Raw genomic sequence first — 27,621 nt, 5'->3', positions numbered from 1 at the left:
AGGGCGGAGCTGGGTCAGGCGCAGAGGGTGGGTTAGCTCCGCGGTGGAGGACGATCCCAGAGGATCGCCGGCTCGTCCCTCCTCCATGACGCCACAGGCAGGGCCCGCCCCTAGCTGCCCTGGACTCCTGTTATCTAGGCGCTTAGCTAGTGCCCCGGAAGCTGCCCCATCCCGGGGTCATGATGGGCAGCAAGATGGCGTCTGCCAGCAGGGTCGTTCAGGTAAGGAAATTTTGTCGCTTTTTCGCACCGTGGGTGGTAGGGACACTGCTGATTATAGTAAAGGCGCTGCGGAGACAAGGCGGTGGCGGGGGCTGCGCGGTCACCGCGGCCTTGGGTAGCGCCAGCGACGCGGCCCGGGGGTATGTGTGAGAACTGGACCTTGAGCCCACTGGGTCGGGCAGTGAGCCGGGACTATAGCTGAGGCTTCAAGCCCTGCTGCAGGACTGCAGTGTATCAGCAGGTAGGCGAGAACAGCTGCGCGGTCCCTAGACCATACTCTGCCAGGACCTCCGTAGCCCTCTTAGGAGTCGGCGGGCTAGGCTGCCCTGGCAGTAGTCTGGCCAATCGACGTTTAGCATGGTCTGTGATGTCCCGGATGAGCCAATCGTAAGGAAGGCGGTAACGGCGAGTGGAAGGAAGCGAACCTTGTATCTGACCCAGTGTCCCTTCAAGGTCTTGGGAATAGCCTGAGAACTGGCCTGTGAGCTGCGAACTCACCCCGGGCCTGTACTCCCCCACCAATCCCAGCATCTAGTTACTGGCTGGGTGGGGGGAATTGAAAGGGGGAAAGATATTATTTAAGTTTATCTGTAATGTTTTACATGCATTAAAACATGTATGGTTGGTTCTTTCCCAAGCCTTTTTTTGTCAAGCTTTTTTCCCGTTGAGTTTAGATTGGTAGTTTAGAGGAACTTTGTTAATCCACACATCAATTACCAACACCTGATAGCTTTTGTATTTGCTTCTCCAGCAGTGATGGCTAAATTAAATAGGAGAGGTTAAGTTAATACATAAAGGGACACAACCTGCACATTTGTGGTGGTTTTACATAGCCTGTTTTCTTGTTTCAGTTGATCCCAACCTTCGGTCCCATTGCAAGGAATGATCCTCACTTATTCAGTAGATAGATACTGAGTATTAACTAATTAAAGATTCTGTGAGGACAAGGAGAATCTCTAACAAAGGACTGGTACCCATAATGTATAACCATACATATCCGTACTATATAGCTCAATTTATAAATGGGTTTAAAAGTTGAAACTGCACAAAAGAAGATACAAAAATGAGCGATAAGCATGGGAAAAGATGTTCTACTTAATTCTTGCCAGGAGAATACAAATTAAAGCCAGGAAGTGCCACTGCATCTACTAAAGTTATTAAAATTTTAAAAACTGGCAATACCAAGCGATGACATTGTGAAGCACCGGAAACCCTCATTGTTGCTGGTAGGATTATAATTCGTATGGCCAGTTTGGGAATCTGTTTTGTCAGTCTCTAGTAATTAAACATACCGACCCTGTAACCTAGTAATTTTACTCCTAGGTTTATACCTAAGAGAAATGACTATATATTTCTACAAGAAGACATATAAAAATGACGGAATGGCAAGCATATATATTTGATATATTTGGACTAATGTAAGCAAAAAGGTGGTAATTTATCATTTACAAAATCATTTTGGCTGCATGAGACATGGGAAGAAGGGTAGTTGGATTAATAGAGGGTTTGAGATTTACAAGTGAGGTAAAGATACACCTCCAGTAAGGAGGTTGAGAGTGCTGGTAATAGAATATTGAATGGTCCCTGGGTCCTAGGCTAGGTAAGAAAGGAGGTAAAGTCACGTGGAACCTGTTGACCAGAAAAAGGAACAATCAAGGAAATGAAGGGTTTGGTGAAGCTTACAGTGAGAAGTAACAGAGAAGAGTTATACACTAAAAGGTTCTGGTTGAGGTTAGATTTTAGGTTAAGATTTTAGGGACAATACAGCTCTGAACTCAGTGAAGAATTAAAAGAACTTTCCAGAAGTAAATACTAAAGTAGAAGGAATATAAAGGTAAATAGGCAACTTAGAAGTTTTGTTAAAGGAAATAGTGCATGAAAAGAGGAAAAGGGAAAAAAAAACACAGAAAAAGTAAAAGATTAGACCGATTCCAAGGAAGTCACATAAGTAGATAAAAACAGGAAGATGCAACTTTTGCATAATAAGTAGTCTCTGAAAAAGTAAAAGCAAATAGAACAAGTCTCAAAACGTATAACTTAATAAAACTTGCCTGATATAAAAGAAGACTTAAAAGTATACCTTAGGCTTGAGAGAATTAACCAACTGTAGTTGACTAATGGGTATATTCTTGTAGAATCTTGAGGTTTGGTTTGGTTTTGTTTTTTAAGATTTACATGTATTTGAGAGAGAGGGAGCACGTGTGTAAGCACTCACATGGGGGTGGGGGCGGGAAGGCAGAGAGAGAGGGAGACAAACCAAGGGTGGTTGACTTACCACCGAGCCAAGAGCCTGATGCACACAGGGCTGGATCTCAGGACCCTGAGGTCATGACTTGAGCTGAAACCAAGAGGTGGATGCCCCACTGACTAAGCCACCCTTTAAAATCTTTAGATTCTAAAGGAGAAAAAGTTTGGGTGATCCAGGCTGCAAGACCAAGCACTTAAAAGAGAACAAAAGTTATCAGAGTTTACAACAATAATAGTTCATAAAGGAGGACATGCGAATAACATATTTAAGGTAGTTAAGGATGGAAAATATTAACCAGAGATGTATCTAGCTACATTGACCTTCAAGTTGTAAAGGCTACAAACCCTTCTATACCTTCACTAACTCAGGGAATATTGTTCCCTGCAGCCCTTCCTACTAGATCTCCCAGAGAATGAAAGACAACTGAGGAATACTTAGTTGTATTCAGAGTTGTTTCAACATAGGAAATGGATATGAACATTGAATTATGTGACTGTAAGAACAAGACTAAATAATGGAGATACGGTGAAAGACTTGTTGGTAATACTATTGTTCTGACAGTATAGCTCTAATTCAACTTTTAAAATGGAGGAATAAGGGGGAGAGTATACAAAAGCTGGAATACACTTGCCCCTGGTTATTAACTGGTAGTAAAAGATGGGAAGGAGGGGCGCCTGGGTGGCTCACTGGTTTAAGCCGCTACCTTCGGCTCAGGTCATGATCTCAGGGTCCTGGGATCGAGTCCCGAATCGGGCTCTCTGCTCGGCAGGGATCCTGCTTCCCTCTCACTCTCTCTGCCTGCCTCTCTGCCTACTTGTGATCTCTCTCTGTCAAATAAATAAATAAAATCTTTTAAAAAAAAAAAGATAGGAAGGAAAGCAGAGAAGAGATCACTATCACCTGCTTTCATTCTTTCTCATAGTAATGTACCAATGGGTAGTATCTCAGAAGGTGGCCATTAAGGGTATTATGTAAAGGTAGTAATGTAAATATAAATGCACAAAAGCATAATTTATAATTCTTTCCAAATTAAAATCCCACAAATGAAAGCAAAGAAAAAGATAATATGACAAAGGAATTTATATTTAAATAATCATAAAATGATATGACAAAATACACCAAACTTGTGAGTTATATCTGTAAATGTAAATGATCTAAATCCCCTTTAGAAAATTACTCTCAGGGGCCCCTGGGTGGCTCAGTGGGTTAAAACCTCTGCCTTCGGGTTAGGTCATGATTCCGGCGTCCTGGGATCGAGCCCTACATCAGGCTCTCTGCTCGGCAGGGAGCCTGCCTTCCTTCCTCTCTCTCTCTCTCTGCCTGCCTCTCTGCCTACGTGATCTCCCTCTGTCAAATAAAAAAAACTATATAAAAAAAAATTACTCTCAAATTGGCTAGCAAATACCTATCCAATGCTATGCTATATATGAGGCATACCTCAAACTAAGAGGCGAAAGGTAAAAATTAAAAATTAAAAGCTTTTTAACTGAACTGTGACAAAGGAGCAAACACAATAGATGGAGAAAAGATAGTCTTTTCAATAAATGTTGTGGAACAACTGAATATTCACTTGGAAAAAATGAATCTAGACACAGACCTTATACCCTTCACAAAAATTGACTCAAAATGGATCACAGAATTGTTATGTAAAATGTAAAACTATAAAACTAGAAAATAACATAAAAAATGTAGATGATCTTAGGTTTGCCTGAATTTTTTAATTTTTAATTTTTAATTTATTTTTCTAAAGATTTTATTTATTTTGACAGAAAGTGAGTGTGTGTGTATATGAGCATAAGGCAGAAGAAGAAGCAGGTTCCCTGCTGAACAGGGAGCCCGCTGTATGACTGGCTCCCAGGACCCTGAGTTCATGACCTGAACCGAAGGTAGAGGCCCAGTGAAGTGAGCCACCCAGGCATCCCTAGATGTGACTTTTTAGATACAACACCAAAGACATGATAACATGAAAGAAATAATTGATAAGCTGAATGTCGTCCAAATTAAAATCTTGTCTACCAAAGACAGTTAAGATAGTGAGATGACAAGCCACAGACTGGGAGAAAATATTTGCAAAAAACAACCAATAAAGTACTATTATCCAGATTATACAAAGAACTAAAACTTGGGGCACCTGGGTGGCTCAGTGGGTTAAGCCTCTGCCTTCAGCTCAGGTCATGATCTCAGGGTCTTGGGATCGAGCCCCGCATCAGGCTCTCTGCTCAGCGGGGAGCCTGCTTCTCCCTCTCTCTGCCTGCCTCTCTGTCTACTTGTGATTTCTCTGTCAAATGAATAAATAAAATCTTTAAAAAAGAAAAAAAGAACTCTTAAAACTTAACACCAGAAAACAACCTGATTTAAAAATGGGTGGGGTGCCTAGGTGGCTCATTCCATTAAATGTCTGGCTCTTGATTTTAGCTCAGGTCTTGACAGGGTCCTGAGTTTGGGTTTGGGCCCTGTGCTGGGCTGTGGGGCCCACTTAAAAACAACAACAACAAAATGGCCAAAAGCCCTGAACAGACTCCTCATCAGAGACAGATCACAGGCATATGTAAAGGTGCTCAACATCATATGTCATCATGGATTTGCAAATTAAAACAGCAAAGAAATATCACTTCATACCTGTTAGAGGGACCAAAATCCAGAAGAATGTGGATACTTCCAAATGCTGGCAAAGATGTGGAGCACTAGGCACTCATTCGCTCCTGCTGAGAATGTAATATGGTATGGCCACTTTGGAAGGCAGTTTGGCAGTTTCTTTTAAAACTTGATATACTTTAACTATATGATCAAACAATTACACTTTGCTGTTTACCCAAATGAGTTGAAAACTTAGATCTACATAGAAACCTGCACATGGATATTTATAGCAGCTTTATTCATAATTGTCAAAATTTGGAAGCAACCAAGATATCCTTTAGTAGTAGGTGAATAGATACATAAACTCTGATACATCCAGGCAATGGAATATTATCTAACACTAAAAAGGAATTTGCTATCAAGCCATGAAAAGACTTGGAGGAAACTTATATGCTTGTTACTGAGTGAAAGAAACCAAAACTGAAAGACTACTTTATGATTCCAAATATGTGACCTTCTGGAAAAGAAAACTGGAGACAGTAAAAAGATCAGTGGCTGCCAGGGGTTAGTTGGGGAGGAAGTGATAAAGTGCAAAGGGATCTGATATCTTAATGTAAAAAATGAAGCCAAAATTGCAAAGAATTGTACATGCACAAATGAGTACATATAAAACTGACCAAATCTAAAATAAGCTGTATGGACTGTACCAGTGTCAGTTTCCTGGTTTTGATATTGTGCTATAGTTACGTAAGATACTACTAAGATACTACTGTAGTAGAAACTGAATGAAGTTACCAGGAATTTCCTTGTACATTTTTTGCAACTTCCTATGATTCCATAATTATTTCAGAATTGAAAATTAAAAGAAACAATACCATGCAATACCAAATGAAAACAAGACTTTCTTTATAACTGGAACAGTGAAAACTTACCAAACTATGCTTTAAAATCAAGATACAGGGGCCTGGGTGGCTCAGTCATTAAGTGTCTGCCTTCGGCTCAGGTCATGATCCCAGAGTCCTGGGATCGAGCCCCGCATCAAGCTCCCTGCTTAGCGGAGAGCCTCCCACTCCCCCTCCTATGTTTCCTCTGCCTGTGTCTCTCTCTCAGATAAATAAATAAAATCTTTTTTTTTTAAGATTTTATTTATTTATTTGACAGACAGATCACAAGTAGGCAGAGAGGCAGGCGGGGGGGGGGGGGGAAGCAGGCTCCCTGCTGAGCAGAGAGCCGGATGGGGGGCTTGATCCCAGGACTCTGGGATCATGATCAGAGGCAGAGGCTTTAACCCACTGAGACACCCAGGCGCCCCTAAATAAAATCTTTTTTTTTTTTTTTTTTATATTTTATTTATTTGACAGAGAGAAATCACAACTAGGCAGAGAGGCAGGCAGAGAGAGAGGAGGAAGCAGGCTCCCTGTGGAGCAGAGAGCCCGATGTGGGGCTCGATCCCAGGACCCTGGGATCATGACCTGAGCCGAAGGCAGAGGCTTTAACCCACTAAGCCACCCAGGTGCCCCCCCTAAATAAAATCTTAAAAAAAAAAAAAAATCAAGATGTATTAAGGGGAAAAAACTGATAATGTGGGCTGTATTGGAAAGAAAAAGAAAAAAAACACGTTTACTCATCGAAAAAAATAAAAACCATTCAACTAAAAAAAAAGACTAGGTAAAAAATTTGCAACAGAAAAAGAGTTTACAAGCATATTATATGAAGAACTTATAAGCATAGAAAAATAGGCAAGAGCTATGAATATAATCTTCACAGGTAAAGAAATGAAAATGCTCTTAGCCATATGAAAAGATGAACAGCCTTACTTATAGTAAGATAGCTGAAAATGAAAACTACATGGAGATAACATTTTTCCTCACCGATATTTGATTAAAAATGTACAAGTCAGATAACACAAGTCTGTTGTGAAGGCTGTGTGTAAGCAGGCACTCATTGTTCACTCTGGGATCCAATATGGGAATGTAAAACAGTATAAACTCTGTGAAAGAAAATCTACCAATACCTCTTAAGATTGGCTTTTTTCTCTTTTGACTTAGCAGTCTCTTTCCTAGGAATCTATCCCACAGATATACTGGCACAGATGTCATGGAAACCCAGAGGAGGAGTTTTAAAATCACACTTTAAAATCAAGAAAGCTTTTTAGAGGGAAGTGATATTTGATTGTTTTAACAGATCAACAGATGAGGAACACCTGGGTGGCTCAGTCTGTTAGGTGTTTGCCTCCAGCTCAGGTTATGATACCAAGTTCTTGGGATTGAGCCCTGCATCAGGTGTCCTTCTCAGCCAGGAGTCTGCTTCTCCTCCCTCTCCTCATCTCCTTGTTCATGCTCTCTCTCTTTCACTCCCCTTTGCTCTCTCTCAAATAGATAATAAAATCTTAAAACTTTAAAAAATTAATAAACAGATGAAAGCAGGGGCATGGAAGCAGGGCAGGACTGAGGATAGATTTCCTGGCATGGAACACAAGCTGTAGATTGAATGGGATGAAGTGGCATGATGAATAGGGAACAGAAAAGTCCTTCAGAATACCTGGAATAAAAGGTATACAAGGCAGGGGTGCCTGGGTGGCTCAGTGGGTTAAGCCTCTGCCTTTGGCTCAGGTCATGATCTCAGGGTCCTGGGATCAAGCCCCACATCAGGCTCTCTGCTCAGCAGGGAGCCTGCTTCCCCCAACCCCAGCTTCTCTGCCTGCCTCTCTGCCTGCTTGTGATCTCTCTCTCTGTCAAGTAAATAAATAAAATCTTAAGAAAAAAAAGTATATAAGGCAATGGTGGGGATTGAGGCTTGAGAGGTAAGTAGATGCCAGATCAGGATGGGCCTGTGAATGACAAATGTGAGTTTGAAGTTTATCTTGAAAGCTGTTGAACATGTTTAAAACTTTTAAATGGGGTATTGAAAATGGATGGATAAAACATTATTTCAAGAAGCTTGGCTATGAAAAGGAAAAATAGTCACTAGAGGGATAATTAGTCTTTAAAAAATTTTTATTTAAGCAGGGCATCTGGATGGCTCAGTGGGTTAAGCCTCTGCCTTCGGCTCAGGTCATGATCTCAGGGTCCTGGGAGCGAGCCCCGCATTGGGCTCTCTGCTCAGCAGGGGGCCTGCTTCTCTCTCTGCCTCTGCCTGCCTCTCTGCCTGCTTGTGATTTCTGTCAAATATATAAATAAAATCTTTAAAAAAAAATTTTTTTTTTAAAGATTTTTAATTTATTTATTTGACAGACAGAGATCACAGGTAGGCAGAGAGGCAGGCAGAGAGAGAGGAGGAAGCAGGCTCCCCGCTGAGCGGAGAGCCCGATGCGGGGCTCGATCCCAGGACCCTGAGATCATGACCTGAGCCGAAGGCAGCGGCTTAATCCACTGAGCCACCCAGGCGCCCCAAAATTTTTTTTATTTAAGTGCAGTTGACACACAATGTTACATTAGACTTTCATTTTTTAGCATGAAAGACTTGTGTGTGCCCTTATACGGTGGGAGGCAACTCTGTTCTAGCATTCTTACAGCAGCACAGTTATGGTGGTGGTTTCAGGCCCGTCCCAACAAACCTATTTACTTCTGTACTCATATAAACTAATATGTAATACATATATACAATATTTTGCAGATAAACATATCTCACTATCACTAGTTACAGAGCAACTCAGAGATTACTTTAGATGCAAATAGTACTGTTCATTAGAGTCTTAGCATTGTGTATTCAGAAAATTTAATATTGAAAGATCCATTTAAGTTCCTCTATAGCATTATCTGGAATTCTAGGGAGATAAAACAGTAATACTCTGCAAATATTTGTTATAAAAACAATATTTTAGGGGCACCTGGGTGGCTCAGTGGGTTAAGCCGCTGCCTTCCGCTCAGGTCATGATCCCACTGGGATCACGTCCCGCATGGGGCTCTCTGCTCAGCAGGGAGCCTGCTTCCCTCTCTCTCTCTCTCTCTGCCTGCCTCTCTGCCTACTTGTGGTCTCTGTCAAATAAATAAATAAAATCTTTAAAAAAAAAACCACAATATTTTAAAAATATGTATTACCGTGGGTATAGCCCTCAGGCCAAAAGCGCTAACCAAATGTTGAAATTGTTTTATGTGAGCTTGGGGATTATAGACAGTGTTTTCTTATTTGTGCTTTTTTACATTTCTTCCAGTTTTTTTACACAGAACATGTGTTACTTTTGTAGTCAGAAAAAATATTTTCTTTTAAAAATTTTATTTGTCAGAGAGAGAGAGCGAGAGCACAAGCAGGGGAATGGGGGGCAAAGGGAGAAGCAGTCTCCCCACTGAGCACGGAGTCCAAGGCGGAACTTGATTCATGAACCCTGGGATCAGGACCTGAGCTGAAGGCAGATGCTTAACCGACTGAACCACCCAGGCATCCCAGAAAAAGTATTTTTTTTTTTAGAAAAAGTATTTTCTTAATGACCTAATTTTTAGTATGCTTTTTACCCTATTTTACCTTGCTAGATATTGACATAGTAGGAAAACAAACTCAATACAAGTCAGGAAACTTCGAAATCTTACCAGGCAGCAGGGCAATACATGTCATGCAACATAAGATCTGTGTCATCTTTTAAATAGGGTTTTTTTTTTTTTTTAAGATTTTATTTATTTATTTGAGAGAGAGATCAAGTAAGATAGAGCATGAGAGGGGAGAAGGTCAGAGGGAGAAGCGGACTCCCTGCGGAGCTGGGAGCCCATGCGGGACTTGATCCTGGGACTCCAGGATCATGACCTGGGCCAAAGGCAGTGCTTAACCAGCTCAGCCACCCAGGTGCCTCCATAGGGTTGTTTTTGAGGTCAGTGGTGTATAGTAAAATATAAGTAAAGTATAAATATAAAGTATAAAATATATAAAGTATAGTAAAATATATAAGTTAAGTGTAAAGTCCAAAGTTACTAGGAAGAGCAGATAAGATAAACAAATTAATAGTTTATAGACCAGCTTTCCTGGTTGGGGAAGAGTAAAATAGTAAGATTTAAAGTTGCTGTGAAATACTAAGTTTATTTTAACAAAGGTATCTATGAAGCTCAGTAGGTGGTTTCTTTTATAGTTAATGGTTTTAGTGCTTCATCTTTTTTTCCATGTATTTTAATTTTTCCTTTAGGTAGTCAAGCCACATACTCCATTAATAAGATTCCCTGACAGAAGAGATAATCCTAAACCTAATGGTAAGTTATACTTCAGATTTTTAAAAATATGTATATGTACAAGCATTTTTATATATGAATATGCTATTATAGGCATTCTTTCTTTTTTTTTTTTTTTTTTTTGGGTAGGCATTATTTCTCATTTTAAAATCCATGAGACCATTGTAGCTTAGATCACAGTGGTCTGCTAGGTTTTTATGCAAGTAGAAATTAACTTCTTATTACCTCCATTTAAAAAGGTGGTGACTCAACAGAAATATCTCTGAATTTTTAAGGATATTGATTTTATATAGGGAAATTTTTGTTCTTTCCTTTCTTCTGTCCTTGAAAAGACTATCGCATGCTTACATTGGAGAGTTTGTGAGGAACAGTAGCCATTCCTATATTTTTCTTCCAGCTGACCTTCTTTTCTTTCATTCACTCATTTACTCATTCACTCAATAGATGAAGACTGCCTTAGCCCTGAGCAATCATTGCCTATAAAGTAACTCAAGATTCTGAACAAGTTGTTCTCCTTTTTTCTGTCCATTTTACCCAGTCCTTTGTCCCTGTTTTTTTTTTTCAATTCCAGTAGAGTTAATTTACAGTGCCCAATATAGTGATTCAACAACTCTATACGTTACTCAGTAATCATTATTCTTTTTTTTTTAAAGATTTTATTTATTTATTTGACAGAGATCACAAGTAGGCAGAGAGGCAGGCAGAGAGAGAGGAGGAAGCAGGCTCCCTGCCAAGCAGAGAGCCTGATGTGGGGCTCGATCCCAGGACCCTGAGATCATGACCCGAGCCAAAGGCAGAGGCTTAACCCACTGAGCCACCCAGGTGCCCCAGTAATCATTATTCTTGTCCCTATTTTTATTATAAGATATTTGATCTTCAATTCAGGGAGGAGCTTAACAAGTTTTATAAGGATATCTCTCTCTATATATATATAGATATATATAAATATATATATACATATATATTTTAAAGATTTTATTTATTTGACAGAGAGAGAGCACAGGCGGGGGAGTGGGAGAGGGAGAAGCATGCTTCCCACTGTGCAGGGATCCCAGGCCCCTGGGATCATGACCTGAGCCAAAGGCAGTTGCTTAACCGACTGAACCACCCAGGCACCCCTTATAGGGATATTTTTAACTATAAATGTCACCATTTGACAAAATTTAGGTCATGTAAATTACCTATATGGGTTGAACTCCACTACCTAGAAATTTTATTATTTTACAAACTTGTTTTAGTTATTCATTCGCTTAAGGCTTCCTCCTTCTTTAAAATGAACTTTACCCAACTAAGTTACTCAGTAATACCTGTTAGAATTACACTTAGCATTTGAAGAATGACTTGCTTACTCAATAATAACTCAAAATAGTATTTTAAGATACCTGAACAATTTATTTCTCTAATTACATTTTTTTTTTTCAGTATCAGAAGTTTTGAGATCAGCAGGACTACCATCTCACTCTTCAATTTCACAGCATTCTAAGGGAAGTAAATCACCAGATTTGCTGATGCATCAGGGTCCACCGGATACTGCAGAAATAATAAAAACATTACCTCAGAAATACAGAAGGAAACTTGTATCTCAAGAAGAAATTGAATTTATCCAAGTATGTCATTGCTCTTTATTTTTTTTTAAGATTTTTATTTATTTATTTGACAGACAGAGATCACAAGTAGGCAGAGAGAGAGGAGGAAGCAGGCTCCCCTCAGAGCAGAGAGCCCGATGCGGGGCTCGATCCCAGGACTCTGGGATCATGACCTGAGCTGAAGACAGAGGCCTTAACCCACTGAGCCACCCAGGCGCCCCTCATTGCTCTTTATTTTAGTACTATCAAAACACATGAACATTTTTGGCTTTTGGAATTTCATAGGCTGATTTCCTTGCTCTTCCATCACCTTGTCATGGTGGGTCAATAGCTAAGACCAAGATAGTCAGGCCTGGACTATGAGAAGTGAACCATGTACAAGCCCTCAGTAGAGGTACATGAAGGGATATATGTGTGGAAGTATAATATGGGAAGTAGTAATAACCATAACACATGAAAGAAGCTCAGTAGAGTCCTTGGTAATTTTTCAGTGTGAAGGGCTGCTGAGACCAAGAAATTTGAGGCCCACCAATCAGGGTCAACCTTGAGTCCTTTCTAGATCAGAAGTTGTTTATAACATTGATAGGAGAGCCTAAGAGAAATGAAAAATTGAAATTGTTTTTTAAACCCTAAAGGTCATTTGCTTAAAATGGTGTAAATTTGTATAGTGACATGAAAACATTTCTTCTGTAAATTTAACACCTAATTTTTTGCTTTGTTTTTTCCTTTTCAGCGTGGAGGTCCGGAATAATCACTGACAGTGTGGCTGCTATTTGTCATCAGACAAAAAAATAGTCTTTACAATAAAGACTGTCCAAAAATCCAAAATGGCACATGAGAAATTACATAGCAAACAACTTGAATACTCTGCAAAAAGAAAAAAAATGAAATATAGAAAATTTAGATGGACAGTTGTATCTTCTAATATATGTATCTTGGTCAGCTTCTGCAAAAGCTTACCTAATTGTTTATATGCTTATTAAAGTATACATTTTTAAATGTTAGCCTATTAATTTACTCTCAATTATCAAGTATTTCCAGTGTTGGAGCTATTAAAAGTACACAGTATCTAGTAAACTATCACAGGTTTTTATCAGAGAGAATTGCTGCTTGGGGAAGTGATTTTCTTGAAATTGGGTGAGGATCAATGAAAGAATGACTCCATTATTTGTTCTTAGTTTTCTTAACATTTTTTCATTCACAGAGTTACTGGAGTATAATTAGTTTAAAAAGCATACCCTACACTAAGTAATAAAAATATAGACAAGGTAAAACAGGTGACTTTGTGGTATTAAAGCTGGGAGTTAAGACAAAAGATTATTTGTAACCTATATTCAGAAGAAAATGCCAGAGTTTAAAATGGAAAATATGGGATCAAAATAAATATAAACCTAGGAATAGATGTTTGATTAGACATTGCAACTTACTATATTATTAGGGCTGTTAAGAAAGTCTCATTCTTTATTTTACTGTTTTAATTGTCATCATGTATGCAAATTCTGAAAACCACTAACTTTCTCAAATGTCTGAAAGTCTCATAAAATCAACGTAAATATTTGCCTTATTAAGGCAATTTATGAAACTTTAATAGGGTCTTAGAGTGCCAAGGGTATGTATTATTGTGAAAGTAAAGCCTCACAAAGCTAAATAAATTTTCTTCCGTACCTTGAATGATTTCTAGAATATGCTTTAAGGAAGTCATTCCTAATAGTAAGGGTAGCTCATGGGTATTAGAGTCGAATTGTTGTTGAGTATTGCTCATTTGCCTGTAGACTAAGCTTTGGTTTTTTTGTTTGTTTTGTTATTCTTTTGTTTTTGTTTTGTCTTATTGCTATTCCATAGTTTATCTGCTTCTCCTATGAGTTCCCTGTTGTGACCTAGTATAAATGTTGCCCAAGTTGAATATGAGATAGGTGTTTGGTACTAGAAATAAGCTGTTCTGGTGACTCAGAAAAACAATGTGATTGATGATTTTTCTGTTATCATTTAAAAACTTATTTGGAATATATTCTTTAAAGTTAGCCCTATTCTCTTTTTTCCCCTTAATTTTTACATTTCAGTTACAGAATACCAAGGTCTTTTTTTTTTTTTTTTTTTTTTTTGCTTTCTGAAACAGAGTTGGTTCAGATAATGAAGAGTGACTTCTGTGATTCTGTGGGCCAGCAGTCAGAAGCCCCATACAAGAACTGTCTGAAGGCCATCTTTAATATAGCTCCAGCCATGAATGTCACAATGAAAAAATTTATCACTTTTACAGAATTTATGAGTATAAGTATGGCAAAAAGCCATGTTCAGTGGGAATTGGTGTCATAGATGAGCTTACAAAGAGGATGGTATAGAAGGAATTCTGGCTTAGCTTTAAATAAATAGCTTGTATTTTCATTTAGGAGACGAGCACATAAATATATATAACCATCCACAAACTGCTGAATTTGTTCAAGCTTCAGATTTCCTCCCTAATGCTAATACAATATGATAGGATCCATTAGTGCATTGTATATTACTTTTTTCCCCCACTTTTATCAGAGCACAAGCAGGGGAGTGGCAGGCAGAGGCAGACGGAGAAGCAGGCTTCCCACTGAGGAAGGAGACTGATGTGGCTCTGGATCCCAGGTTCCTAGGATCATGTCCTGAGCTGAAGGCAAACACTTATCTGACTGAACCATCCAGGTGTCCCTATGGTGTATTACTTAATGACTGAAAACTCAAAATGTGGCTAAAAACAATAATCACTTAAGAGGTCTCTTTTTTTCTCTGGGTCTGGATTTCTGGAGCAGTTTGGCTGGACAGCTCTCCATGTCTTTCAGGAGGTTGTAATCAGAGACCAGCTGGGGCGGCAATTATTGAAGGCTTGACTGGAGCTAGATGAATTACCTCCAGCGTGATTCACTCATATGACTGCCAAGTTGATGATGGCTGTTGGCGGGAGATCCCAGTTTTTCCCCATGTAGACCTCTTCACAGGGCTACCTGATTGAACTCTTACATGAAGGCTGACTTCACCCAGAGCACATGATCTAGGCATGCAAAGCAGAAGGCGCAATGCCTCTTATGATCTACTTAAAAGTTAGATGAACTCAATTCTGACATATTCTACAGGTCACACAGAACAGTCTGTTTCACTGTGGGAATAAACTACATAAGTGCATTGATACCAGAAGGAAAGATTTCATTGGGGCCATCTTGAAAACTGGCTGTTGCTAATACCTGCAAGTGCTTTGTAAACTGGATAATGCTTTACAGATGCTGAATGGCATTTTATACATACAGTGACCTACTGAACCAAGACTTTTACCTAGATAACTGCCTTTTTTTACTGTACTTAAAATGTCCCCACATAGGAATTTACTTAGCAGCATAGTATAATGCAGTGATTATCAATTCATATGCCATGATACACTTTAGAACTTCTAGCCTCACAAGTATACCATGACATTTAGCTCACTATTTAACTTATTCCTGCTACAAGTGAAGTTAGTTTACTGTTAAAGTGATGACTTTCGGAAGCAACTTCGACCTGAGTTCTGTGATACCATGTATCATTGGGTATATCTTGATGCAAGAGATAAATGGTAAAAGGATGGCGTTTTGTGTAATGTATGAGAATTTTGCCTACGAATGTAACAGAACTCAATAAAAACCCAGTGACAAAGAGCTGGAAGGTGACCAGTAATAGTTATGTGATAGCTAAGGAACAGAACTGTCAGACACTTTTCTAAGGGTTTTGGAAATGTAAAACATTTCAGCCTTGCAGCAACCCAATGAGTAGTCCTATTACAAATGAGGAAACTAGGAACAAAAACGTTAAATATTTTGCCCAAGTAATAAATCTAGTGACTGAATACTTGCGAGGCTAGTATTCAAATGCAAGTAGTCTAGATCTAGAGCAAGAATTCAATCCTTACTCTGTATTACCTTGACTAAATTATGAACCTTAGTATTCTGCTGCCTTCTTCACCACAAATGAATATTGTTATCTCTTAGAAACATTAAATGCTTCAGCTCAAAACCTTACAATTACCAGTTTTTCCTCCACAACCTATATGCAGTCTGTCAGCAAATCCTATTGGCTAGAAGTCAAATCCTACATAGCTATCTGGATAACTGCGACAATTCTTTCACTGGCCTTCCTTTTTTTGCTCTCTATGTTGTGGTCTCTAAAAACAGCCATAGTGAACTTTCTAAAACATTAAGTCAGATCATACCACTTTGCTGAAAACTACAGTGGCATATATATATTTTTATACATATATAAAATATATATATATATTTTTAATATTTATATATATTTTTTGCAGTGGCTTTTCAGTGATGTCTTTTAACACCCTGTTTTAAACTGAAGTCCTACCTTATCCCCTTTCCCTACTTTATAATCGCTGTAGCACTTAATAGTATGTATCATAACGTATTTTATTTCTTTCCGTTGGAAAGCATGGATCTTTGTCTTTTTCCCTGCCGATTTCTCAGTCTGCAACAGAGCCCGGCACATAGTAAGTGCTCAATATACATTCGATAAGTAAGTGAGTTGTGTGTTTAACGTGTTAATATGCATGAAAACTTATGAGAATCAAAGTTGAGTATTGCTCAAAATGAACACTTAATTGAGCACTTACAATGTCTTAAGTTTCTGGGTGTTTTATTTAGTCGTCACAACCAGTTATGATGTAGCTTATTATTACCATTTTATAGAGTAGAAAACTGACGGCCAGAATTCTGTTCCACGGCACGGAATTCTTCAGTTGACTTGGATTTTGTTTCCCGGGGAGTCCTTCACAAAGGACTGAATTGAGAAGGCGTTTTGACCAGCGCTTAAGAACTGGGCTCTCTTCTAAGTAACCCGTGATTGCGACGCTAAGCGTCCATAGCAACCATCGCGACGGACGCCCTTGAGCAAAAACCAGACCGCGAGATCAGAGATAAGGTCAAGTCTTCCACGCTCACACACACCTATTAAATCCCGAACTCAGAATATCATATCAGAACGCTGATCTGTCCCCCGTACTGAAGGGAATATCTATGTTAAAACGGTAACAGGGTGACATAGTCAACCACGAAAACACACCGCTTCCGGCACCAACAGACTACAGCGTGACAGGGCGGGGACGGCGCAGAAAAACCAACGAACCCTGCCCCGCGCAGCTTCCGTAGGGCGGGCTCTAGCCGGACTAACTCGGCAGCACGGAAGTCCAAACCGGAAGTGGGGCGGAGCTAATAAAGCGCCGGCTCTCACTCAACGGAAGTGGCTGTTGGAGGTATTTAGGTAGCTTTAAATTCCTGGTGTCGCGGAAGCTCGCCCCTTTCAGTTGGAGCCGAGTTTCTTGCGACGAATGGCGGTGGACGTGAAGTCGCGAGCAAAGCGTTATGAGAAACTGGATTTCCTCGGGGAGGGACAGGTGAGGCTCTCGGATGGGATTCGCAGGGCTCTGAACGGAGAACGCCGGGCCGCCTCACACCCTCACAGATTTTCTGTTGGGGTTGAGAGGACTGACCTGGCTACTCCTTTTTGGACGAGACTGCCCATACGCACCTGCTGCCCCTGTGTGGTAGTACCCTGGAGGGGAGCCCCTAAGCGGCTCTGTCCTTTCTGAAGGATAGACTGGAACGGGAAGTGGCCTGCCTCACCACGTTCCACGCCGCCGCAATCCGCTCCAAGAACCCCAAGGTCTTTGCTTCTCCAGATCTGAAGAAGTAAAAAGGCAAACACAAAAAAGCTCCCACAAACTTAGATTATTTCTGTTTTTCTCTCTAGTTTGCCACGGTTTACAAGGCCAGAGACAAGAACACCAACCAAATTGTCGCCATTAAGAAAGTGAGTTACTCTCTGTTATTTTTCCTTCAGTCTCTGAAGATATCTGTATGTATGAGCTGACGCCTGGGCTTTGTACGACTCCTGATCGTGCTCTGCTAATGAGATATTTATGTCATTTTCAGAGAAAACGGAGTTTATTAATGTCTTGTGTTCTAGGATGGAACTCGGGTTGAATTAGTTTTGTTGTTGTTGTTCCATTAATTGGAATGGAAATGAAGGGGAAGCTATATGTTATGTTTGCTTTATAACCTCAGACGTAGGCAAGGGGAGCAAGTACTCATCTCCTGGTTCCTCAGAACTGTTTAATGCCGTGATCTTCCCAGGTCACGGTTTCTGCCACACCTGCATCCGTCATGTGTATCATCTGCATTTTCTGTGTACAGATTTTCCTTGAAAAGCTTTCGTGAGCATTAACATTGGTGTGCCTTTTAAAAAAAAATGAATTTAGTAGCTTTTTTACTTGCGTTCATTCAAGAAACTTGGGTCGTGTGTAGCTAATTTTTTACATGTCAGGCATCTTCACTTACATTCTTTTCATTTAGCCCTCCATAGAGGCATATGATGTAGGGAAAGTTCCTTATTTTACAGTTGAGATACCTGAGACGAAGAGAGATTGAGTAATTGTCAAAATGACACAGATACTTATGGCTAAAACTAGCATTTAAACCCAGGTGTTTTGTTGCCAGGTTGCTTGTTCTTTCCTGGCAGCGGGGGAAGCAGGCTCCTCCATGAGCAGGGAGCACCACGTAGGGATCCATTTTAGGACCCTGGGATAACGACCTGAGTTGAAGGCAGAGGCAAAACCTAGTGAGCCACCCAGGTGTCCTTACCTCCTTATTGTTCCTGTTGCCATTTGAATCTGTTTTCTCCTCCAAAATTCCTAACTCCTTTAAAGCCTCATTTTAGACATTATCTAGTCTTTCTGCTATAAGGTTTTACACTTGTTTATTCACTAACATGTTTAATTTTACGAAAAATGAATTTTCTGTATTTTTTCACCTATTGTATCTTGGAATTTTAAACTGTGTTAGAGGGATAGGGTGCCTGGGTGGCTCAGTGGGTTAAGCGTCTGCCTTCCACTTGGGGCATTGTCTCAGAGCCCTGGGATCAAGCCCTACATCTGGCTCCCTGCTCTGTACAGAGCCTGCTTCCCCCTCTCTCTCTGCCTGCTGCTCTGCCTACTAGTGATCTCTCTCCCTGTCAAATAAATAAAATCTTTAAAATTAAAAAGAAGTATGTTTAGAAGTAAGTGGAATATTTAATTTCTTTTAAAATTTATAAAAAATAAATTATCATTGATGTCTGCCTCATCTTTTTAAAAAGATCATACTCAATTTATGATTCCCCATTTATTTAACCAATCCTCTATTGGTGGCCCAGGACCCTGAGATCATGACCAGAGCCGAAGGCAGAGGCTTAACCCACTGAGCCACCCAGGCACCCCCTGAATCAGCATTATTGCTGAAATCTTCTACGTGGATACATGTAGATATGGTTTATATCTGATCATTGGTGATTAGAGTCCATCGTATAATTACACTTAAGTTTGCCTGTCAAAATCTTGTTGATGTACACTTAGGCTATTTTGTTGTTATTTTTTATGTTTTCCCTTAATATAGTCCTACAGAGATGCCTATTCATGTCAGTTTCTTTAGAGAATATATTCATATTTGAAACCAACTATGAATTGTTGCTGTTTTAGGGCATATACAGAATCACCCTCACCACATATTGTCAGATTGCTCTTCAAGGTGGTTGGACCAGTTTAACTTCCCTCCATTCTTACCATGTTTGTATTGTCAGATTTTACAACATTTTTCAATTACCTGGATCAAAATTGGTTTATGATTTTTTCAATTAATATTCCTCTGAATACCAGTTAGATTGATCATCTGTTCTTAGATTTATTGGCTTTTTAGACTTTTTTTCTACCAGTTTTTCTGTTAGGGTGCTTAAATTTTTTTCTTCCTGTGGATTAGTGGAATTCTTTATTATATTCTGAACATTAATCCTTTGTCAGAAATTTGCAGTGCAGGTATCCTCTCCTAGTCTTTGGCTAGACTTTGTTTATATATAGTGTCTTCTGGGGCACAGAAATTTGTAATTCTGTTCTGGTTGAGTTTATCCATTTTTTTTCCTTTATGGGTTTCCTTTTTATCTGCTTGCCTACCTCCAGGTTATTAAGGATTCTATTTTCTAAAAATTTTAAAGCATTGCTGTTCGCATTTAGGTCTTTATTTTAACTGGAATTAATTTTTCTATTTTGTGTAATGGGGTGATCCGATATTTTTTTCCTTGCTCTCCCAGCATTATGGATAGTCTGTCCTTTTCCTGGTGGGTTGCAATGCCAAGTTTTGCCTTTAGTTGTAATCTGAGTTCCAGCATATACTTGGATCCATTTCGAGGCACACTATTTTTTTTCCCCATTGGTTGATTTTTTTTTTTTTCCATCCCTGCTCAGATGCTATAGTGTATTTAATTACTACTGTCTTTCAAAACCCTTGAAATCTGATAAGTTAAACATACCTGTTTTTCTTCAAAATTATCTTGGCTACTTTATCTGCTACTTGGGAAATTTCAAACAATCAGGAGAATTCTATATGAACTAGATATTACATACTGCTATGGCATTATTATTGATTTTGTTAAGTATGAAAATGGCAGGGCGCCTGGATGGCTCAGTTGGTTAAGCAGCTGCCTTCGGCTCAGGTCATGATCCCGGAGTCCCAGGATAGAGTCCCACATCGGGCTCTCAGCTCCACAGGGAGTCTGTTTCTCCCCTCTCATGCTATCTCTGTCTCTTTCACAAATAAATAATAATTAAAAAAAAAAACAATTAAAAAAAAAGTATGGGCGCTTGGGTGGGTCAGTGGGTTAAGCCTCTGCCTTTGGCTCAGGTCATGATCTCAGGGTCCTGGAATCAAGGCCCACATCGGGCTCTCTGCTCAGCGGGGAGCCTGCTTCCCCCTCTTCCTCTGCCTGTCTCTCTGCCTACTTGTGATCTCTTTCTCTGTGTCAAATAAATAAATCTTTAAAAAAAAAAAAGTATGAGGATGGCATATTGAATATGTAAGAAAATGTCCATGTTTTAGAGATGCCTGCTTAAGTACATGGGGATGAAATGACATGAAATCTGAGGTTTGTTGTAAAACATTTTATAAAAATGTTATAAAACATTTTATGAAATGTTATAAACATTTTATTCAGCAGAAAGGGGAGGATGAATAATGAAGTAAGTGTTGTTTAATCTGGGTAATGAATTAGATGGCTTCCTGAAACCAATGTATTTTTATTATGTTTACAAAATGTAAAAATTTTTTAAATTGTTCTTAGATCCTTTTCCATGTAAAGTTTAGAATCAGTTTGTCAGTGTTCTTTAAAAAATGCTGTTGAGCTTTAGATTTGATTGCATTGAACTTAAAGAAAATTGACGTATGTATGATTACTGAGTCTTGCTATCTATGAGTGTGTTTATTTTGGTCTCATTTTAAGCATGTTTTTATATCATTTTATTACTTAGTTTTGGAAAGCTTTGCACATCTTTTGTTAGATTTATTGCTGAGTGCCCTATATTTTTTAGTGCTGTAGTAGTTTACCTTTAAGTAAAAAGTTGTGTTTGTAGTATACAGCTGGAAGATATATATTTATATATTTACATCTTTTAATCTATTTTTATCATTACCAAGAATCTTATTTTTTAAATTTTATTTCTAGCATACTTAACATGAAGTGTTATTGGTTTCAGGTATACAATACAGTGATTCAGCAAGTCTATGTATTAGTGCTCATCATGATGTGTAGTCTTTTTTTTTTTTTTAAGATTTTATTTATTTATTTGACAGACAGAGATCATAAGTAGGGGGAGAGGCAGGCAGAGAGACAGAGAGGAGGAAACAGGCTCCCTGCCAAGCAGAGAGCCCGATGCGGGGCTCAATCCCAGGACCCTGGGATCATGACCTGAACGAAAGGCAGAGGCTTTAACCCACTGAGCCACCCAGGCGCCCCATGATGTGTAGTCTTAATCCTCTTCAGCTATTACCCCCAACCCGCCCCCACCTCCCCTCTGATAGCTATCTGTTCTCTCTAGTTAACTGTTTCTTGGTTGTCGCTTTCTTCTTTGTTAGTTTGCTTTGTTTCTTAATTTCCACATATGAATGAAATCATATGGTATTGTCTTTCTCTTATTTCACTTGTTATACCCTCTAGATCCATCCATGTTGTCGCAAATGGCAAGATTTTGTTCTTTTTTGTGGCTGAGTAATATTCTATTTTAATGTTCTGTTTGCTTTTGTTAATAATGCTGCAGTAAACATAGAGGTGCATATAGCTTTTGAATTAGTGTTTTTGTATTCTTTAGGTATATGCCCAGTAGGGGAATTACTGGATCATATGGTAATATATTTTTAGTTTTTTGAGGAACCTCCGTACCATTTTCCACAGTGGGTGCACCATTTTGCATTTAGCTGAGGGATATTTTTAAAGGTGGAATAGCTGTGTTTTTCCAGAAGTAATTGTTTTGGGCTTTTTTTTTTTTTAATTACATGTAGTCATTGTATAAAGCAGTGAATAAGAGACTGGTGTAATCCTAAACCTATTAATGCAATTTGTTTTGCTTTTTTTGTTTTGTTATGTGTATTAATGGTAACAACAGTTTAACCATTTTTTTGTATCCATCATAATTTGTAATTTTTCTTCTTGGGAAAATGTGTTTCCTAAGAACATGTTATTGGGCATATTAAACATGTTATTTTCTGTTTGTATGTCATATATTTCCTCCCAAGTAGGCCAACTTGAAGTGATTTTTGTTGTTGTTGTTTATTAGTCAGTATGCCCTCAGTAACTTTTCCACATTTAATCTTGCAGAGATAAAGGAGACATTTATTTTCTTAATTCCATTACTTGAATGTAACTCAAAAACTTAAGGGGCAAGGCATGATAGGTACTTGGTCCTCTCTTATATTGTTAATTTTGCGTTTCAGATTCATGATTTCCACTCCCTTCTTGCTTACTGGCCACATATAAGTTGCTACATATTTTTGTTGTGGCTAAGTTTCTGAAGTGTTTATATGTTATGCACTAAGTCTAAATAACACATTTTTAATGTGTTTGGGTTTCCCCCCCCCCACCAGATCAAACTTGGACATAGATCAGAAGCTAAAGATGGTGAGTACTCAATATAATCTGACAGAACAGGAAAAGTTTTTATTCTCACTAAGGAAGTTAGCAACGTATCAGTTATGAGTGGTTTAGATAGGGTTATTGCAGGGTGCTAGAAGAGTAAACTCAGCATAGAGAATCAGGATAGAGACAGGATGTTTGTGATATCCACCATTTGGATGTTAAGAGTCATATAACCAAGTCATCTGAGTAAATGTAAGGCAGCAAGGTTATCAGTGGCTTGTCTTGCTGTCTTCATTATTCTTTAAGGTATTGTTGGAAGCACTCTTTTTTTTTTTTTCCCTGAACTGATTACTTTGAAAATTCAGGATACAACCTCATGGAAGTACGGAAAGCTCACACTGAAATAGATGAATGGAAGAAAACATGTTTTTACCTTTCCTCCATAGCTTTGTGTGCTAGCATGTTAAGTCTTATTTAGTCATCAAGAACTAGTTTTTATAAAAAGGACCCATCTTCTATTTAACACATAGTACCAGATCTTATTTTTAATTTTGAGTTCTGTCCTTTGTATTGGGAACGATAATCGTCTTACCACTATTTTGCTGTTAGCATCAAGAATCTGTTCCTAATATTCATAGTGCAAGAAAGGGGAAGCTTTTGACTTATTTATTGCCTCAATGTTACACACTGTCATATTGTTATTCCAGCAGTCTTCTCAAGGGATATGCTACAAAGCGAATACTTTTTTCACCATTTATCATAGTGATTTTAAGCTATTTTTTAAAATAAAGTAATATAAAATAAAACCAGATGTCAAAAAAACTGTCAAAATGGCCCTTATTTTTCTGTAGGATATTCACTGCTATTTCCTGAAAGACTAACCTATCCCCAAAAATACGTTTTTAAGATTTGAGATGTCAGAGTTATTTTTCACATTTTGCTTTGCTTTTTCATATAGGTATAAATAGAACAGCCTTAAGAGAAATAAAATTATTACAGGAGCTAAGTCATCCAAATATAATTGGTGTGAGTATGATTTAAATTGTTTCTGGGATTTGGGACCCTGTCATTTCTGAATGTGGTAGTTGTTGATTGAAGGCTCAGCAAGATGAATTGCTTTAGGTGAACCTTGCAAAAAAGCTTAAAAATTTATCAGGCCAATAGGTATTTTCTGTTCTAATTGATTCTATAGGCAGTGTCTTTGTTTTTGTTTTTTTTTTAATTTTTTAAGATTTTATTTCTTTATTTTGATGGCATGAGAGAGAGAGAGAGCCAGTGGCCACACTGGAAGCATGAGCACAAACAGGGGTGGGGGCCAGAGGCAGAGGGAGAAGTAGATTCCCCGCTAAGACGGGAACTCCATCCCAGGAGCCAAAGGCAGACACTTAATTGACTGAGCCACCCAGGTGTCTCTAGGCATTGTCTTTAAAACTATACAACTGATGGAATAAGTTTAATATGGGCATATGGCCTAATTTTGTGAAAAATCATTTTGAAGAGAGCCCTAGCATGTATAGTACCTTGAGTAAGCTCCCCTATAACTTGGTGCCATAACTCCACCTCAGAGGGTTGTAGTAAGACTAGTTCATTGACTGAATGCATGTGAAGTACCTGGAAATAGAGCCTGGCATAGAGGGTGCATATAAGGAATGATAGCTACCACTTCTGTTTATAGGATTTTCTTAAATACTGAGCGCAGAATTGCAGACTGGGGTGAAGTTTTCATTAATTTATTTCTTAATTATAACTCTCAAAATTTTGGAGGAAAGCTTAAGTATTTAGTGACTTTTTAAAAATACTAAGATTTAGGCACCTACTTGCTCAGTTGGTTAGGTGTCTGACTTTGGCTAAGGTCACGATCTTTGAGTCCTGGGATTGAGCCCAGCATTAGGCTCCTGGCTCAGCGAGGAGTCAGCTTCTCTCTCTCCCTCCACCCCTCCCCCTGCTTGTGTATGCTCTCTGTCTCTCTCAAATAAATAAGTTCTTTTAAAAAATACAAAGTTTAGTATTTTTGTGCCTCAAATTACTAATTCCTAGCAATATAAAGGATAAATGTCAAATTTAATAAGATAATTCAGATTTAGCTGGGAATTATCAGCAGTCCAGATACTTGTTTAAATTTTTAAAAATTACTTTAGTTGGTATAATCTTTTCAAATATTTTATGGAAAATCACATTTTTATTTACTTATTTATTTTTTAATTTTGCTTTGCAGCTCCTTGATGCTTTTGGACATAAATCTAATATTAGTCTTGTCTTTGATTTTATGGAAACTGATCTAGAGGTAAGATTAAGATTCCTAGAGGACTTTCTCTTTTTATTGGAAGAGAACCTAAAGGTTTATTTCCTTTTTTCTTCTGAGTCATTTAGCCATATTCCCAGTGTTATATACAGAGATTTGGATTTCAGAGCATTTCTGTCTACCAAGTTCCCTGTACCTTATTGACATTACTTTTAGAGAAATGATTATTAGGCCTTTGAGAATTTAGAGTTCCTTTTCCATATTACCACAGAATATCCTCCTTTTGAAAGCCAAGTTTTTATTTTACTTTTGAGAATGTAAGATCTTGGGCTTTTCCTTAATACTAACTGAATCTCAGAAACTGACAATCCAGGGACACCTGGGTGGCTCAGTGAGTTAAGCCTCTGCCTTCGATTCACGTCATGGTCTCAGGGTCCTGGGATCGAGCCCCCGCATTGGGCTCTGCTCAGCAGGGAGTCTTCTTCCCCCTCTCTCTGCCTGCCTCTCTGCCTACATATGATTTCTCTTTCTGTCAAATAAATAAATAAGACCTTTAAAAAACAAAACAAAAACAAAAAACTGACAATCCAGGGATGTTGAACAACTAAAATTCTCATACACTGCTGGTGAGAATACAAAAAACAGTTAAATACACAGCTAAAGAATGATCTGGCAATACCACTGCTAGATATTTGTCTAAGAGGCACCAAAATATGTTTACACAGAAATCATTTGGTACACAGATGTCCAGCTTTATTCATTATTGCTGAAACTGGAAACAATCCAAATATCTTTTCTAGTGAATATATAAACAAACTGTGGTATAGCTGTAAAATGGAACGCTGTTTGGCGATAAAAAGTAATGAACTGCTCATACGTATAAAGTATAGAGGAATCTCAGATGTATTATGCTAAATGAAAGAACTCAAGTTCAAAATGCTATATATTGCATAATTCCACTTATATGATATTCTGGAAAAGGCAAAACTAAGGAAACAGATCAGGTCAGTGGTGGCCAGGGTTGGGAGTAGAAGAAAGTATTAGGTATAGAGGGGCCTGAGGGGATTAGGGTGGGGGTGGGAGTTAAAGAACTTTATCTTGATTTTGGTAGTGGTTACAGAACTGGATGTCTTTGTTAAACACATGGAACTATTCACTGAAAAGGGCATACTTTGCCTAACTCCGACTTTTTTTTCTTTCTTTCTTTCTTTTTTTTTGGTAAATGGGATTATTCTCTTAATTTCTCTTACTGTTACTTCATTATTAGTATATAGAAATGCTACAGATTTCTGTATATTGATTTTGGATCTTGCAACTTTACTGAATTCAGTGATCAGTTCTAGTAGTTTTTTGGTGGAATATTTAGGGTTTTCTATATATAGTATGTCATCTGTAAATAGTCTAAGTTTTACTTCTTGCCAATTTGGATACCTTTTTTTTTAAAGATTTTATTTATTTGACAGAGAGAGAGAAGACACAGCAGGGTGGGGCAGAGCAGCCCGCAAAGGGAGAGGGAGAAGCAGGCTGTCTGCAAAGCAGGGAGCCTGATGCAGGACTCGATCCTAGAATCCTGGGATCATGACCTGAGCCGGCTGCCATCTGAGCCAACCAGGTGCCCCAGGATACCTTTTATCTAAATCTGATTTCTAAAAAAAGAAAATGGGAACTTTTAGCTAATATAACTTACAAATGTAGGAATAAACTGGTTTTAAGCACAGTTCTCAAATAATGCCATGGAAAACTCAGTCTTGCACTTTAGCTCAACTCTATTTTCTTCTTTGTGGCCTTTCTTCATGGGCTTAATTTCTCAGAATAGTGACTCAGTCGCCTCAGGTTTATATCCTTAAGATTTTAATAATCTGTAAGGAAGGAAGGTGCTTTGTTCCCTTAGTTTCTAACAGAAGTAGTTGACCTGTTGGATTAGCTTGGCTTAGATCCCATGTCCATCCCTAAACCAGTCTTTTGGACATCAGGCTTCATTGTGGTGGTTGACTATGCATGGGTCATGTATCTACCTCTAGAGGATACTGGTAGTGGTCAGTTCTATTTTAACCAGGTGATATCCCAAAGGAATGCTGAATGCTGTATCAGAAGGGGCTATACATCTTGGGGCAAGCAAAACAACAAACGTTCACTGTGTTAATGCCTTTTAAACAAAGAAGTAGGAAAGAATGCACCAGCAGAGATACTTGCCCTAATCACATAACTGGAATTTCTGACAGTGCTTCCTAAGGAGAGTTAGGCAGTGTTTCTTCAGATTCTCCTATATGATGGATAAACTCATTTTATGTCTGTGTGTGATTTTATATGGTGTGATTTATTTGGAATAATTGTATATATACACTGGGTTTACAGGTTATAATAAAGGATAATAGTCTTGTGTTGACACCATCACACATCAAAGCCTACATGTTGATGACTCTTCAAGGGTTAGAATATTTACATCAGCATTGGATTCTACATAGGGTAAGGTTTTTAACCAAGTATTATTGATTCTTTATGTTTTTGTCAAGTTTAATATGGTCAGTTATTACATAAATGGTCTAAATATGTGTATTTTAAAATAAAAATAGAGCCCGACCATTTTTTTCCCATCTTACTCTGGGTGTTCCCTTAATTTTTTACCAGGTGGTAACATGAAGACTATAAAATACTATGTAAAATT

The 27,621-nt window shown here is 38.5% G+C and overlaps 2 protein-coding genes across 6 annotated transcripts in view; both read left to right on the top strand.

Annotated features, from left to right (window-relative positions):
- Positions 1-93: 93 nt before the first annotated feature.
- On the top strand, positions 94-12,789 carry MRPS36 (mitochondrial ribosomal protein S36). The gene is made up of 4 exons (XM_045999239.1): positions 94-221; positions 10,157-10,220; positions 11,622-11,806; positions 12,519-12,789. Exons 1-4 carry the CDS (start codon positions 180-182, stop codon positions 12,534-12,536), a joined length of 309 nt encoding a protein of 102 aa, XP_045855195.1. The 5' UTR covers positions 94-179; the 3' UTR covers positions 12,537-12,789.
- Positions 12,790-16,880: 4,091 nt separating this feature from the next.
- CDK7 (cyclin dependent kinase 7) overlaps positions 16,881-27,621 on the top strand; it is a 45,573-nt gene continuing 34,832 nt past the window's right edge. Inside the window, exons 1-6 of one of the 5 annotated variants that reach the window (XM_045999234.1) lie at positions 16,881-17,177; positions 17,534-17,593; positions 22,723-22,756; positions 23,673-23,740; positions 24,930-24,998; positions 27,312-27,422. In XM_045999234.1, coding sequence (XP_045855190.1) covers positions 17,112-17,177; positions 17,534-17,593; positions 22,723-22,756; positions 23,673-23,740; positions 24,930-24,998; positions 27,312-27,422 — 408 coding nt within the window. In that variant the 5' untranslated portion in view covers positions 16,881-17,111. Of the gene's footprint in view, positions 17,178-17,533; positions 17,594-22,722; positions 22,757-23,672; positions 23,741-24,929; positions 24,999-27,311; positions 27,423-27,621 lie in introns of those variants that run through there. The other 4 variants (XM_045999233.1, XM_045999235.1, XM_045999236.1 and 1 more) reach the window with 4 other exon arrangements.

Source organism: Meles meles, chromosome 3 (assembly GCF_922984935.1).
Source record: "Meles meles chromosome 3, mMelMel3.1 paternal haplotype, whole genome shotgun sequence".
Classification (NCBI taxonomy): domain Eukaryota; kingdom Metazoa; phylum Chordata; class Mammalia; order Carnivora; family Mustelidae; genus Meles; species Meles meles.
Note: the sequence above shows the minus strand (reverse complement) of the source record. Positions and strands in the feature narration are given on the sequence as shown.

Excerpts from the sequence above, each read along its gene's own strand:
- MRPS36 (XM_045999239.1), top strand. The coding sequence starts at position 180 with ATGATGGGCAGCAAGATGGCGTCTGCCAGCAGGGTCGTTCAG. Across the intron at positions 222-10,156 it reads CTGCCAGCAGGGTCGTTCAG|GTAGTCAAGCCACATACTCC; the intron begins GTAAGGAAATTT and ends TTTTTCCTTTAG. Across the intron at positions 10,221-11,621 it reads AGATAATCCTAAACCTAATG|TATCAGAAGTTTTGAGATCA; the intron begins GTAAGTTATACT and ends TTTTTTTTTCAG.